This window comes from Ooceraea biroi, chromosome 6, assembly GCF_003672135.1.
Source record: "Ooceraea biroi isolate clonal line C1 chromosome 6, Obir_v5.4, whole genome shotgun sequence".
NCBI classification, from domain to species: Eukaryota; Metazoa; Arthropoda; class Insecta; order Hymenoptera; family Formicidae; genus Ooceraea; species Ooceraea biroi.
This window is the reverse complement of record NC_039511.1, coordinates 8,759,326-8,773,434: the sequence shown is the minus strand read 5'-3', so window position 1 is coordinate 8,773,434 and position 14,109 is coordinate 8,759,326. Positions and strand designations below refer to the sequence as shown.

Here is a 14,109-nt window from a genome sequence, read left to right as displayed (position 1 = left end):
TCACCCAGCTCTTCTGAAATATGGAGTGATATGCTCATCCCTCCTCACGCCAAAAACGAAACGCACACAGGCGTTTAAAGCTCGCTGGAGTCTCGTATTTTCCACCCCAGTTATATCGGACATGACCACCGAACAGTAATCAAGCTGAGGATAGATCAGCGAGTTGATCAGTGTCTTCCTCAAGCAAAGCGGGAGGCAACCACTATTAGTTCTCAGCTGATAGAGTGTGCGGTAAATCTTATTGCACGTTGCAGTAACCGTTTCGCGCCAGCTGAGAGTTGGCGTGATGTAAATCCCTAAATTCCTAGCCGAGGTAACAAATTCAACGACAGAATCGCTCACTCTGATAGGTGGAATTGTACTCAAGTCGAGTGAGTTTACGTACCTGGCAGAACCGAGAATCATTGCTTTGGTTTTCCCCGGATTCAAACGCAGCATGTTATCCGATGCCCAGCAGCAGAGCGCCTCGATATCCTCATTGACGCGAGCAATACCATCACCAAGGGTGGCAGGGTCACGGTGGAGGTACAGCTGAAAGTCGTCAGCATATCTCACAACCTGACAATTACGTATTACCGAGACTACGGCGGACGTGTACAGATTGAATAACAGAGGTCCGAGAACCGAGCCCTGAGGCACGCCCGACGAAACCGACCTTCAACGGGAAGTCCCCTGACGGACCCTAACAGCCTGCCTCCTGCCCGTCAAATACGACCAAAACCACCGAAGCACAGGCCAGGAAAAACCCAATGCCGCCAGTCTCTAAAGAAGAATGAAGTGGTCGACTATATCAAATGCTTTAGAGAAGTCGAACAGCACCAACACGGTAACCCTGCGATTGTCGACCCCCCTCCGAATATCGTCAGTAACCTTCAGCAGGGCAGCCTGAGTAGAACCGCCAGCATTAAAACCGAATTGTGTCGGATCCGCGTAGCCAGACTGACTCAGGTACTTCACGACATCGTCCCGCACAATGCGCTCAAGCACTTTAGAAAATTCGGAGAGGATAGAGATCGGCCTAAAATCAGACGGCCGCGTAGGATTCGATATTTTTGGTATTGGCGTGATGAGAGCTGATTTCCAAACCGCAGGAAAACATGAAGAGCTGAGGGACCAATTAAAAATCTCCAACAATACCGGAAAAAGAGCTGCGGCACACGATCTCAGAAAGAAGCCTGAAAAGCCATCACACCCCGCCACCCTAGAGTCCGGGAAATGGAAGTGCTTAATCAGATATTCCGTAGTAACATGCGCAAAATAATTGACTGTCGTTGAAGTCAGAAACACGCAAACGCGACAGACACGTCTCAGAGGGAGCGCGCCCGAAAGCCCCGCAAAAAGAGTCGTTCACAGCGTCAGGGTCCAGAGCACACTCACCCACAGCTCTCCCATCCCGCACCACACGCAAACTCCTCAGCTCGATCCACAGCTTACGTGCATCCCTAATACTCGACAAACGTGAAAAACAATAATTCGAGCGAGCATCGCAAACCCGCTCTCTGACCCGTCTCCGTAAGCCCTTATAAGCACTCCTGAGCTCCAAAGACGGCGATGACGCACGGCGAATTCGGGCATAGACCCGATTACGCTCGCGAATAAGACGCTTTATTTCGGGCGTAAACCATGGTGCCGGAGGCCTACGCACCCGGACGGAAAAGGATTGCGCGTACCCATCCTGTCGCTGCGAGAGGAAATCATTTAATTTTACCAACGCTTCATCTACACAGCAAGACCCATTAATCACAGACATGTCTAGAGCGTTAATGGACTCTAGAAATAAAGGGTTTTCCAATCCCCTTCAATTCCGAGTAAATACCGTCCCATCCCGGGCCCGCCGATGCCCGCGAACCTTGTAGGTAACAGTAATCAACTCGTGTGCAGACAGAAAAGGTACAGCTTCCTGGTAGGCGTTTGCTATGCTTTCAGCAGAGTCTACAAGACATATGTCCAACCAGGTCGCCGACGTCGCCGTAAAGTGAGTAGGCTCATACGGGACAAGATGCAACCCACCGCATTCCGCAATCCGACGCACATATAAACTATCCGCGGAATTCGAAAGTAGATCCGCATTAATAATCGCCCATAATGACTTTGTGAGAGTAATCCTGGCAGACTCCGAGCAAAGCAGATTCTAAACTCGACGCAAACGCAACTCTCGGAGGGCGATACACGACGCCCATAAACGATCTTCTAAGAGTAGAACTGCTAAACTCTATAAACAAAAATTCAGATCCTCCAACATATTTATCAGAAACTGATGACAGAATTTCCACGGCTGTGAGCGTGTCGCGATAGTATATACACACTCCGCCACCCTGCCTACCAGTTCTATCACACTAAGGAGTCTGTAACCAGCAAGCGCAACTACAGAATCAGAAATGACAGGCTTCAGCCAAGTCTCCGTAACCATGATAATATCATAAAAACAAGAACTAAAGAAGATCGCAAACTCAGAGAAATGAGGCACGAGAGACTGGGCGTTAACATGACATATATTCAAGTAGTCCAAAGGTTTCAAGCCACTTAAAGTAGTATCAACACTGGCAGGCGGGCACGGAACGGTCTCATCTCATACAATCTTCGCGAGGTCTGAGCGACTTTTAATGTGAATAGTTTCGGAGGATCTGGATTTTGCTACATAAATTGTGCCATTGCGACACCAAACGTATCTAAAGTCGGCCGACCTCGCAGTCGACTTAGCAGCCATTAACAATTTGTACAAATTAGGTGGCAGAAATTCATTAATATAGACATTGTTTGCCGGATAGCTAGAGTCAATTTCGCATGCCTTTAAAGGACCCCGCTGTCTTTTACAATTTAAAATCTTATTTCTGATGGTGAGGGACGAGCATCTAATCACCAGAGTTCTTGGCCGTTCCGAATCGTTTTGCCTACGCATGCGATACACGTCACAATGTCTGCACGATCAATGAGGTTACACACAAGTTTAACGCAGTTGTAGGCCGTAAGTTCATCGTCATCTCCCTCAGGCAAACCAGAAACGGTCAACCTGCAGCTCTTTTCGGCGAGTTCGAGGCGCTGCACACGATCAATCAAACCCTCTCACTCCTCCAAAGAGCAACTGCAGGGCGCCGCAGCCGACTGACCCTCAATGAGCGCGACGCGATCCGCCAGAGACTCCTGCAAGTTCTCAAGTTTCTTCGTTGTTTGTTCCACGGCCTCAATCCTATCCGAGAGCTTACGCACCCCCACCACGCACGCACGCACATCCTTCCCCAACCGATCCAACGTGGAAGTTTTATCTTTAATTTCAGCTATATCTTTCAACGCCGCGTCGAAGGAGTCCAGTTTCGCGTTTATCACATTCATCATAGCCGCAAGGGATGCAATGTCAGTAGCAGTCATATTATTACTCGATCCGGCTACAGCGTCCGTCGGTACAGCATCCGTCGGTACAGACGACACAGACGATCCGATTTTAGAATTAGATTTAGATTTAGCGCAGACGTAGCAAGCCGGGAACCTACTACTGAAAGCCAAAGTTTCGCCGTCCGAAAGCCCGAGGCGCCTCTTAAGGCACTCTCTGTGACACCCATGTGTCGCCACGCCACACAAAGCAATCAGATCGTCCACCGCAATGAAACGGTTACACAAGCTACAACTTACAGCCGGCATAATACTATATATTAAGCACGTAGACGCAGTTCAAATGCAGGGTAGCCTCAGCCGCAGAAGACAGCCTACAGGTGATGCCGGTAAGTAGGAGTCCTATACGATCAGCAGCGAGCGATGAGCCGTCCACACGAGAGAGAGAGAGAAAGAGAGGACGCAAACACATCAGCCGCAACGGACCCTCAATGCTGGGAAAACAGAGGCTTTGTCCCGACCTGTCAAACTGCCGGCTGTTATATTCCAGAAACTTCCAAAGATCCAATGACAGAATTTGTGATTTCCTCCCAAAAAACCACACACTCAGACCTCCAATATCACACAGTGTCAAGTTTTAAACGCCCTGACCAAGTGGAGCTGCAACAAAAGGCCCCGGAGGGCAACCAACAGCAGAAAATATCCTTCAAATGCGGAGCCCGCAAAAGCACGTCTGTTCACACTCACCGCTAGAGAGAGAGAGAGAGAGATGATGAAATCGAGCCCGAGTTTAACTCTTCTTCTTTTTGCGGAACAGAACAGCTTTCCGTTCAAGGCAATCCCTACAAAAACCTTTTTAAAAAAAGAAAAAATATTTACGCCAAGTACATGAAACGTATCGAACTTTCTAAAAACAGTGTAATTATAAAAAAAACAACCTTTCTAAAAAAGTGTATTATGAAAATTTATTTCTTCAAAAATATACATGAAATTAATGCAATTAGCCAAGTATATCATTATTTATTGAAAAATGAATTGTTCACAAATGGATATGAAATAAAATTTATCTAGTATTTGTTTAAAAATGGATGTTGTCAGTGCAATATCCAAAACTTATATACAAGATGCATTCACAATTAATCCAAAAAGTATATGAAACAAGTTGTATACATTCAAAAGTATATGCAACACAAGCTTAACGCATCCATTGTCTCTTCACGCAAATTCTAAGTCACATAAAACGGGCTTAAACTGACTCAAATGATCAACGGAATCATAGTGAAGTAAAAAACTTGGCGTGCTCGGGTTGTATTACGATGTAATAGCTCACCATACAAAATACAGTACAAATCAAGATACTGTTACTCAAGTTTATAAGAATTTTGTAAGACATGTTCAATGCGATCCGGGCACGCCAAGTTTTTTGCTTCACTATGATTCCGTTGATCATTTGAGTCAGTTTAAGCCCGTTTTATGTGACTTAGAATTTGCGTGAAGAGACAATGGATGCGTTAAGCTTGTGTTGCATATACTTTTGAATGTATACAACTTGTTTCATATACTTTTTGGATTAATTGTGAATGCATCTTGTATATAAGTTTTGGATATTGCACTGACAACATCCATTTTTAAACAAATACTAGATAAATTTTATTTCATATCCATTTGTGAACAATTCATTTTTCAATAAATAATGATATACTTGGCTAATTGCATTAATTTCATGTATATTTTTGAAGAAATAAATTTTCATAATACACTTTTTTAGAAAGGTTGTTTTTTTTATAATTACACTGTTTTTAGAAAGTTCGATACGTTTCATGTACTTGGCGTAAATATTTTTTCTTTTTTTAAAAAGGTTTTTGTAGGGATCTTACTCCTATTTGTACATTTTAAAAATTTTGATAGCATAGAATTTCAATATTCAAAAAATAAATTATTATTTAGAGATTATTATTTTTATTATTAATTATTAATAGATTAACAGTTATTAATAGATTATTATTTGTCTAAAAAAATATGTATGCACCCTTAGCATTTCGAGGCCAATGACATGTCTCAACTTTTAAATCATTTACGGAAATCCATTCTGTACCCTTAGCTCGCAACATGTTCGTGTAATGTCCATTATTAACATTTTCACCATGATGAAAAATAGCACTGTTAACTTTAAAATATTTAGATAAAATAAGTACTTCTAGGTACATCTAGGTACTTCTAAGTACTTCTAGTTCTAGGTACTTGGCTAGTTAACTATTGATTTCATATTTAGTTTTGATTTTGCTAAATAGTTTTTTAAACTTTTTGTTGCGTACAAGGTGGGATTTTTTATGTACTTGGCGTACATTTTTACCTTTGTGAGGTTCTTTTAGTGGGATCTCATTGCTTGTTATAAATTTTTTAAATTTTGAGATATCTCGAATCCGCTTGCGCAGTCTTCTTTAGAATCGTTTGCAGTTGTTTCGTTTCGTTTGTAGTTGAACCAAGATATCTCAACAAAAGTTAGCAATTTTTTATTTAAACAAATGTTAATAACTTTTAAAAGTTCAACTATAATTCAAACAACTAGAAACGATTCTAAAAAGACAGCGCAAGCGGATTCGCGATATCTTAACAAATGGCAAAGTTATCTATTTTTTATTTAAACAAATGTTAACTTTTGAAAGTTCAACTACAAACGAAACGACTAGAAACGATTCTGAAAAAGACAGCGCAGGCGGATTCGCGATATCTTAACAAATAGCAAAGTTAGCAATTTTTTATTTGAACAAATGTTAATAACTTTTGAAAGTTCAACTACAAACGAAACAATTAGAAATTCTGAAAAAGACAGCGCAAGCGGATTCGCGATATCTTAATTAGATTATATTAATTTAAGAGAAAACTAATTACTTAATTAAAATTGTTGTTATTAAATTTGATTATTTCGATGAACCGCGCGCGTTGATCTTTACCAACGAATAAATTAGGGCGATACGCCTACTATTACTAAACGAGTCACTGCACCTTAGTTACATGAAAACGCGCCTTGGCGGCAAACTCGCTTTGAATGTGTCGTGTGTATGTGAGACTGAATTTGAACACTGGAAATCGAAAGTGACATTTTACATGATTTTACATGAACTCGACTCGAGATCTCAAGATTGACCGCACCAATGTTATTCGAGTTACTCGTAATCACAAGTGCGTATCAACATTATATAATAAAAGTATCATTAGATTTGTTGTTACGATCTTTGTTTCCGAGAATATTTCATCGGAAAATCTGACAAGGCAAAAACTTGAGATAAGGCTACTTGGTAGCTCCTCGACGATGCCGCGCCAGTGCCGTATCAAGCGGCTATTTCTCATGCGGCTATTTATTTTTTTATGTACTTGGCGTCGCGACGCTACCACGTCGCTTGATAATGGGAAATAAGGTTAATAATTCAATTAACCAAAGCGCCGATACTCGCAAGATAGCCTAGGCACACACAAAAGAAAACCCTACTGCATAATACACGAACGTGTACAAACATGTGCGTTCCACTGCGCTCGACAATCAACAGGCCGATGCTTCGACGTTCGAATGTTTAGCGTAGAAGAAAACAATATATAGCCTTTTCTATCTCTTGTCTACCGATCATGCGAACGCGCGCTCGATGCCGGCGCGCGCAATAATTATGTTATTTTTCCGCGAAATGTAAATGTATAAATAAAAACATAAATTTAAAAATAAAATAGGTACAACTTTTTTTGTTTCACTTACAAAAGAATCATCACATCACATAAATGGACATGACATATAATAATCACATAAAAGGACGTATGATACATAAATCATTTTCAATGAAAACATTTTTTAAATAGCTTTTACGTAATTATAACAAATAAAATCTCCATATATCCAACACTTTTTGAAATTTGCCAAAATAAAATTCATATAATTATTGAAATTAATCTCTGCATTTCAAAAGTGTAAAATTATGTATACTTAAGCACACACACACACACACACACACACACACACATGTGTTGATTTTTGTCTCTTGTTCCATAATCGAGTACATTGAAACGATGTAAACTAATTAATACTCACAAATTAAAAAGAAATAATTAATACTCACAAATTAAGAAGAACTTAAGAAATTATTATTCTTTCTATATTAATTATATAATTTCGAATCAATTTAATAAAATAAATTTTTCGTTTCTGTGGAAACGTGAAAAATACGTTTTTGAAATTTAGGTCTAGAAACAGTTTCTATTTAAACCGTTTCTCAAATGGTACTTTATGTTTCTTAGACATTAGATACGTCTAAGAAACATATATTAGGCTAACATGTGCTGCCTGGGTAATACCATTAATTGCAGTTTAAAATTATTTCTCATCATTAATTTCAGTTTAAAACTATTTCTTTGCAACAATCATTTATCCTAGTAAAGATGAAATAGATATATCATGTTATAAAAGATCTGATAATATAAATATTTAGTCGTAAAATTTATTTAAACATAATGAATATCAGTTTAAAACTTCTGTATTTCTTTTCAATAATCATTTATCCGCGGAAAGATGAAAAAGATATTATAAAATATATTATAAAAGATCTGATATTATAAATCTTTAGTCAACTTTATTTAAACATAATTAATTGCAATGTACAACTATTTCTTTTCAATAATCATTTATCCTAGTAAAGATGAAAAAGATATTATATATTATAAAAGATCAGATATTATAAATATTTATAGACATTAAAGTTATTTAAATATAATTATTGTCAGTTTAAAACTATTTCATTTCAACAATAATTTCTACTTTAAAGATGAAGAAGATATAAAAGATAGTAAAAAAGATCTGATAGTTTCATAATTAATTATACAGTTTACTATTTCCTTTCAACAATCATTTATTCGCGGAAAGATCAAAAGATATTATTTGAGCGATAAGACTTTTCGTCAGAACTCTAGTCAGAACTACCCGGAGCTCTAAAAAAAGTTTCGACTTTGGAACTTGGAGAATTTGCAATCACCGTTCACCGCTCAACATATCTGATATCTGACCCACCATCTGGGTCCGATCGCTTTGAGCCATATAAGACTTCTTGTTGGAACTTGTTAAGTGATTGTTGAAAAGAAATAGTTTTAAACTGAAATTAATTATCAAAGCAGATCAATGAGCGCTCAGTGATTCTGTAATATAATTGGTTCTTGCCTTTAGAGCTTCGCTGGATCGAAGTGCAGAAACCAATCAAAATGTAGAAGCGGTGAGCGCTCACTGATCTGCTTTGCTTCCGAGAAGGACAAGACTTTGTAAAAAAAAGTAAATTACCTTGTAAATTCGCATGGTTTACGCATGGTTTACACATAGGTAATTAAAGCACTTTCTATCCTGTTCCCATAGGTGTGTGAAATCTGGGAGATCCCTCGTCTCTTGCCGAAAAGGCTTCGACAGACCAGCGCGACGCAACTCGCGACAGGCGACACGCGATGTCCAATCAGCGTACAGTTTTTATAGAAAAGCTGTACGCTCATTGGATATCGCGTGTCGCGTGTCGCGCGTCTGCCGAAGTCTTAATGCAGTGGCGGATTGTGAATTTGTGATTAAGGGGAAGCTGGAGTTGCTAGTGAACTATTTTTTCACTATAGCGATGGTAATTGCAGTTTCGAAAATTCTCTTTATTGCTTGTGCAGAATAAAAAATCCTTTTCCACAAATGAAATATAGATAGAAAGAAAGTCCGCTCTACAGGACTTTATATTCAAAATGGAAAAAAGTTAGAAAAGACAAATGCAAGTTTTTAACTTTTATCCATTTTGAATATAAAGTCCTGTAGAGCGGATTTTCTTTCTATCTATACTTTATTTGTGGAAAAGGATTTTTTATTCTGCACAAGCAATAAAGAGAATTTTCGAAACTGCAATTACCATCGCTATAGTGAAAAAATAGTTCACTAGCAACTCCAGTTTCCCCTTAATGGCGGATAGAAAGAAACTTTCATAGAAGAATGTCAAAAAGGGAAAACCACAATGGATTACCACAACATATTGTCTGCATTAATATCTAATGAAGATGGTAAGATTCCAAAGATACTTTGTTAATAAATAATAAATTAAGTGGATATTTTAATTGATATATTTATGTGTTTCAATTAAACCTGTACTTACAGATCATGCTAAGAATTTTCATGATAAATTGGCGCAAATATTACAAAAAACAATGCCAATTTTATCTGAAGACATGAAGCAATCTGTCAAAGATCTCTCTATTAGGTAAAATTATTAAAATACTGTGTAAACTTTCTCTGTATAGGTTAGAAACAGTCCCCAAAAATATTAGGCCTGCAAATTAATTCAGTGCTTTTTTGAAGAAATTGAGCCTTTATCATAAAAAATTAATAAATAAATGTTAACTTTCGAAATATTCACCATCATTTTCTGATACTTTTCTCCATCTATTGGAAAACTAATAAATCTCCTTGGAGGAAAGTAAATTCAGGTTTAAATGCTTTGAAAGGAAAGCACCAAATTAATTTTGTATATCTAATGTCACTTTAAATATAAAAATATTTCTCTATTCGTATTTATAGAGACCAATACCTGCAAGCAATATCTCATATATTACGTGGCATTAAACAAGAAAATGCAACTGTGGATACTGATGCACCGTTTAGTGTAAAACAATATCAATCTATAAAAATTGCAATAGAACTAATAGTATCAATCGGAGTGATTCCCTGTCTACTACCTGGTGTTGGCGTAGGTATGGCCAGACTGTGCCCCAGAGCTTCAAAAATTTCTGAAGAGGAACATCCGGGATACCGAGAAGTAAGATTGCTGTACTAATTGCCATGCAGTAGCATCTTGTAACGTAACATTGTTACCTGATTCCTATAATTTACTTCCTATAATTGTTTCCTGAAGTTTGAACCTTTGAATCCTTTTTACACAAACTTTGTACATTTCAGAAATATGAACGATTATGTTCCTCGACGCTTTTACTCTTGGATTGTTTCGCTGATCTTACCTTGCGACCAGCTGTACTTTCCCAAATTGGATCTCTGATGGCCGCGTTGTTACAATTGTCTCATGCTCCACTGGCTAAGCCATTAAGCGATACTCAACGATGCTCGGATGTAACGGTCCAAAATAAGCAGGAATTTCGTATGACAATGGAAGAATATGACAGGCTACAGAATCGGCAAAAAGAATTTCATAACAAATTAACGTTACTGTTAGACGAATGCCCGCAGTACGTATGTTTCCGGGAATTAATGGTGATTCTCGGAATGCAAAGCACACCGCGATGGCTACGCCGAGAGGCTCAAAACTATTTAATTAAAATACTTACACAGTCGAATGGAGTATTATCGTTGATCGCCGCTGTTTGCCAAGATGGTTTGGATTTGGGTGCGGATTGGGAAAAATTGGACACGGTTTCCAAATTGATAGCAGTGTCGCATGGAAAGAACGCTGACGAGTATTACAAAGCTGTGTGCCGGCAGGTATTTCAACTATTATTATGATATAATATAAATTATAAATGTTATTGCACACATACGCACACAGACGAAAATCTATTAAGTTGTAAGTGTGGAAAAGGATTTGTTCTATGCAACCAAAAAACAGTAGCAATGAAATTACAATCTTGGGTAAAACAGATGACTCCAGGATCCTCTTAATGTTTCATCTCTCACGGAGCGTTTGCTTTTTTTCTAGATTTTGGATCTGCTCTCTTCAAATAAAATTAAGCACAGCTCGACAATAGCAAACTGCTGTATTAAAGCGTTGTACGATTACAATCCAGATACTTGTCAAAAGTATATTGTAGAGGTGATTTGTGCACCTTTAATAATGAAAGAAACACACGCTACAAAATCTGAGAAAGTAATAGAACAGTGCATAAACAATTTGATAAATTGTTTTCTAACGGAGGACGCCAAATTCAAGCATCTGCCTTGCAAAGTGATTTCGTGCGTCGCTGTACCTTTATTCTGCTTATATGACAAAACTCGCGAGAGCGCTTGCATATTGAAAAGGAATTTACAACGACTGCTATTAAAAATCCTTGAGGAGGAGTCTATGCGAGAGAAGCTCTATTCAGCTTTTCTAGGGCACGACGCGTCGACAGGACTTGGAGATTATGTGACGTCGCAATTCGGGCCTACCGGTGGCGTCGAGATCACTGGTCCGAATAGAAGCCTGGAGTACGAGGAACTATCCGGTACCGTTTTCGACTTGGTATCCACCACTAAAGGCTTATCTCCCAGCTTATTCTGCTACATGCTGAAGTACTTGTCAAACGCGAATAAACTAAGCTACGAGGTCGAGCAGCGGCAAGTGCTGGAGACGGAAGACGATAAGATGAGACGCGTTGCGATGCAATTAACGGCCTACAAACTTGTGTCGCAGTTAGCCAGTACAAGTACCGTCCAAGATGCACAAATAAAAAATCCCGAGCCACTGCTGTCGTTTATAAAGTCGTTGTTCGATGAATACACAAAGAATCATCAAGGGACGCAAGAGAGCGAGTGTGAGATATTGTACATCAGCTTGATGCTGATAAAAATAATCCTCACCGAAAGAAAAGCTACCGTCAGAATTGATCTCTTCAAAGATTTCAGCGCCTTTTTAGAGGATCGCCGCAGGAACTCGAACATGCCGATACAACTCAAATCACTGATCGACGAGGTGGTAGCCTGCATCATAACGCATGATCCAAGTGAAAAGCACCGTGTCAGATCCGAAAAAATATACTACCAAGACATGTCAATAGATCCGACGGCGTCAAGCAAGTTTGACGAAGCCATAAAAGATCTCGCGGATCCGTTGCTCCCCGTCCGAGCGCACGGCATCATAACACTCGCGAAGCTAATCGAAAATAAGGATCCTTGCACCGTCGCACGCAAAGCAATCGTCCTCCGTCTTTTCCAGGTTACTGACATTTAATGACTTACCCGTTTGCCCTCACCGTCTTTCGTAATTTGTCTCATCTTGCATGCTTGTTTGCAGGAGAATTTGAAACACGAGGATTCGTTTATATACCTGACGTCCATCAATGGACTGTGTGCCTTGGCAACTGCATACCCGAAGGAGATCATAGAAACGCTGATGCCCGAATACGTCGATATGCCGAATCGCATCACGGGCGCAGAAATAACCGTCGAAACTAGGATAAAGCTTGGGGAGATATTGGTCAAGACAACAAGGGCCCTGGGTATGTACAAATCTTTTTTTTATTATTATTCTCTCCCTACAGCCTGAAATTCTATAAACCCTTTCTTCATCCGATAACATTAATTTATTTCAATGTGCAAGGTTATTAAATATCGAACGACGAAAACGCACTGTTAACAAATCATCATTATCATTATTTAGCAAAAAGTGTTAGAGTTTAGAAAACGAATAGAATTGCGAGGCGATTCACACATTCGTAGTCCTTGAGCAACCACCGGACATGATGAGATAATCGCAAAATGGCGTTTTGCAGGTGAAATGAGCGTGGTTCATAAGAACGCGCTCATTAACGGCTTTTTGTGTTCGGCTCGCGACGCAGACCCTTTGATACGAGCTTCCAGTCTGTCTTGCTTGGGGGAACTCTGCAAGGTGTTGGGCTTTCGATTGGGAAACATCCTTGTCGAGGTACGTGTGCAAGAATCTTGTGGGCAACTGAGACCATGCAAAGAATTCTTCCTCGATCTGAACGTTTTTAGGTCCTCTACTGCATCGCGTGCGTAGTAAAATCGGACAAAGCGCCCGAATGCCGGCGCGCTGCCGTGATGGTCGCTACGCTTCTGTTTCGCGGTCTCGGCCGCGACACGTTGAGCAACCTCAGTAACGACCTGGTCGACTTGTATCGTGGCCTGAAGCACTTACGCGACAACGACGATGATCCCGTGCTAAGGCTTCACGCCCAGCTGGCTCTGGAGGAGATCGATCACATCATGCAAGAATTCCTATTTGCACCACCCAAACTTGAGAAAAAAATATCCGTGTTGGATCTGTCGTTTGTCTGACACGATAAAACTAGCTTTTAACTACTCTATTATTATCATATAAATTTGTATGTTGAATATTGTATATAGAACACTTCCAATTAAAACCGTAAAAACCGATTACATTTATTTTTTGAAGCGTAAATTCATTCACGATATGCAGTGAAACGAACGGTTTGATGAATCGTCGACATTACCGAAAAATATCGCATGTCAGAATTGCCCACGTAATTATTCCTTGCATTGTTCCCGTCTATAAAACGCACGCGAGATCGAAAATTATCTCTGATGTATCAGAAAAACAGATTGCGGACGGGATCGTTCAACAAAAAGAATGAAGCAAATTTGATGTATGACGCGTGGTTCGCAATCACCAACGATTGATAAACGTGACGGTGCACGCAAGTTTACGTATTCACGGAGGATTACACAAGGTCTGTCACATCCGCAAACAACGGACTCCAGTTAGAATTACAGGAATGTCGTATCCTCGGAGAAAAGTCCGGCTAAGCGAATGTGGTCTCGTTTGAGGCAGGCATATAATCGCTGCGGCTGTGGCGTGGAGGCTGGCGAAGGTCGTGGCATTATCGCCCGCAGAATGAATTCCTTACATGACGGTTCGGGGAACGTTTTGTAGCGGCTATCACCCGCGGCGTCAATCGCATCGCTGTTTGTAACAGACGTCATCATATGAGCAGCCTGAAATAAAGCCGCAACGCTTTACATTCGAATCGTGAAACACAACGATAATTATAATTTATAATTTAATAGGATAATTAAAATTTACAATTTAATCACAAATATAA

General features: G+C 39.7%; 3 protein-coding genes across 4 annotated transcripts in view; 1 reads left to right on the top strand and 2 right to left on the bottom strand.

The window, feature by feature from the left end:
* On the bottom strand, positions 1–438 carry LOC113562204. Its single transcript, XM_026970763.1, has one exon. The coding sequence runs from the start codon at positions 436–438 to the stop codon at positions 1–3; it is 438 nt and encodes a 145-aa protein (XP_026826564.1).
* An 8,823-nt stretch (positions 439–9,261) lies between these two features.
* LOC105280846 (transport and Golgi organization protein 6 homolog) lies at positions 9,262–13,421 on the top strand. Its single transcript, XM_011341675.3, has 8 exons — positions 9,262–9,384; positions 9,479–9,581; positions 9,899–10,136; positions 10,277–10,813; positions 11,028–12,242; positions 12,321–12,525; positions 12,799–12,950; positions 13,022–13,421. The coding sequence occupies exons 1-8, from the start codon at positions 9,339–9,341 to the stop codon at positions 13,322–13,324; spliced, it is 2,799 nt and encodes a 932-aa protein (XP_011339977.1). The 5' UTR covers positions 9,262–9,338; the 3' UTR covers positions 13,325–13,421.
* Positions 13,405–14,109, bottom strand: part of LOC105280845 (rab3 GTPase-activating protein catalytic subunit) — a 28,177-nt gene continuing 27,472 nt past the window's right edge. Inside the window, exon 15 of one of the 2 annotated variants that reach the window (XM_011341672.3) lies at positions 13,405–14,002. In XM_011341672.3, coding sequence (XP_011339974.2) covers positions 13,775–14,002 — 228 coding nt within the window. In that variant the 3' untranslated portion in view covers positions 13,405–13,774. The remainder of the gene's footprint in view (positions 14,003–14,109) is intronic. The other variant, XM_020032142.2, reaches the window with a different exon arrangement.

Excerpts from the sequence above, each read along its gene's own strand:
- LOC113562204 (XM_026970763.1), bottom strand. The coding sequence starts at position 438 with ATGCTGCGTTTGAATCCGGGGAAAACCAAAGCAATGATTCTCGGTTCT.
- LOC105280846 (XM_011341675.3), top strand. The coding sequence starts at position 9,339 with ATGGATTACCACAACATATTGTCTGCATTAATATCTAATGAAGATG. Across the intron at positions 9,582-9,898 it reads GTCAAAGATCTCTCTATTAG|AGACCAATACCTGCAAGCAA; the intron begins GTAAAATTATTA and ends TCGTATTTATAG. Across the intron at positions 12,243-12,320 it reads TCGTCCTCCGTCTTTTCCAG|GAGAATTTGAAACACGAGGA; the intron begins GTTACTGACATT and ends GCTTGTTTGCAG.